The following is a 1,667-nucleotide window of genomic DNA, read 5'->3' on the forward strand; positions in this document are numbered from 1 at the left end:
CTGCATTAAAAAAAAAAAAAAGGCAATCACCACAACATCTTCCCAGCTAAACGCTAGCCGGAGATCTCCAGACACCAGGTGTGCCCGGGAACGTTTCCCCAGCCCATCTTTGCAGCCACGAGGCTACTCTACCTCTAGCAGGGAACACCCACGCTATCATTCACCCCGTAGGGAAGCAGATCGCCCTAGATCTCTCTCTGGGTCACCTCATCGAGACAGGCGCCATAGGGACAGGTCGGGCGTGTCGGAGCTCACGTCCAAGATGTCTAAATTCATGGATGTCATAATGGGCCAGCAGTCTCTGCTCATGTCAAATATCGCACCTCGACCCAGGGATGAACCAGTTGCACCACTTGTCGCCCAACTGGCGGTTCCTCGGAACTCAGACTCTGTCGGCTCCACCTGCACAACAGCAAGACCCACCCTTAGCATCTTGGGATCTAGATGCGATCTCTAGGGATGCATCAGACGTGGAACCCCTCCTTTATGAAGAGGAGTTGGACATAGAGTCGGTCTCGCAGCACTCTGAGCAGGAGCCTGCATTGGAGGTGTTGGCGTAAGATGATGGTCAGTAGTCAAGCGAGCAGCTCATCACCTGGGAGTTGCATGGCCAACCGTGCAAGAACCTAGATGGTTGCTTTTTGAATCGCCGTCTGCACAGGTACATCAAACCAGGATGCTTCCAGCATTCCCGGACTTTATCAAGGAGGTGCAGTCCACTTGGGGGGCTCTTCTCCTGCCACATCACGAAAAGCTTCTGCTTTTTCGGCAATGCAAGGGGCGGACGCAGTTGGGTTGGCGTCTTTTCCACCAGCAAACATTGCTTTCGCCGCTCTGGTGAAGACCCCGACACTATAGGGGTTGACAAAGGATCCTGCATGCCCAGCAGGCAATGCAGGACTACGGAGGTGCACCTCAAGAAAGGCTATCTGGCGGCAACAGAGGCAGTTAGGCGGCGATTATTAAGGACCTCCTAAAACGACCCTCGGTGTTCCTTCGTACTGAGTTGGAAGTGGCCCAGTTGAATGCTAGGGCACAGGGACGGAGCACAGCTTTGTTGGTGGTGGCTAGAAGGCAGCTCTGGCTATCGCAGATGAGAGTTCAAGAGCCTGACAAGGTTCCCCTGTTAGATGCCCCTACTACACCGGGGCACACGTTTGGCCCAGCGGTGGAGGACATGCTCCAATGATCTGCTAAGGCCCGGGAGGCTTCTAAGCAGATGGTGCAAATGTGACCGCATCAGGGTTTTTAGCCAAAACACCCACATCAACAGCAGCAGTGTCGTAGGACACCGCCACACCAGCCGTTCTAGAGGAGGCGGTAGACCACGTCCTCCGTGGCCCCGTGCAGACCTCAGGACCGGCCACAGGTCAAAAAGCTCTAAGATATCCAGGCAGCCTCCAACCCACCCCTACACAGCTCCAATTCTAGCAACTATGTACAGACGACATCTGGGTACACAAAACCATAGCTATCGGTTACAGCCTTCAGTTCTGGTTAAACCCCCCCACCTTTTCGGGGAGTGGTGGTGACTGCAGTGAAGGACTTCAACCAATCTTCAGCCCTGGGTATGGAAATACAAGCCTTGCTGAGCAAGCAGGCTATCCAGCCAGTAGACCCTGCTTCGATCGAGCAAGGGTTCTACTCAAAGTACTTCCTGGTGCCCA

General features: G+C 54.3%; 1 protein-coding gene across 1 annotated transcript in view; it reads right to left on the reverse strand.

The window, feature by feature from the left end:
* Positions 1–207: 207 nt before the first annotated feature.
* LOC121307717 (D-amino-acid oxidase-like) overlaps positions 208–1,667 on the reverse strand; it is a 7,045-nt gene continuing 5,585 nt past the window's right edge. The window contains exon 5 of the mRNA XM_041239969.1: positions 208–402. Coding sequence (XP_041095903.1) covers positions 208–402 — 195 coding nt within the window. The remainder of the gene's footprint in view (positions 403–1,667) is intronic.

The sequence above is a fragment of the Polyodon spathula genome, chromosome 58, assembly GCF_017654505.1.
Source record: "Polyodon spathula isolate WHYD16114869_AA chromosome 58, ASM1765450v1, whole genome shotgun sequence".
Taxonomy (NCBI): domain Eukaryota; kingdom Metazoa; phylum Chordata; class Actinopteri; order Acipenseriformes; family Polyodontidae; genus Polyodon; species Polyodon spathula.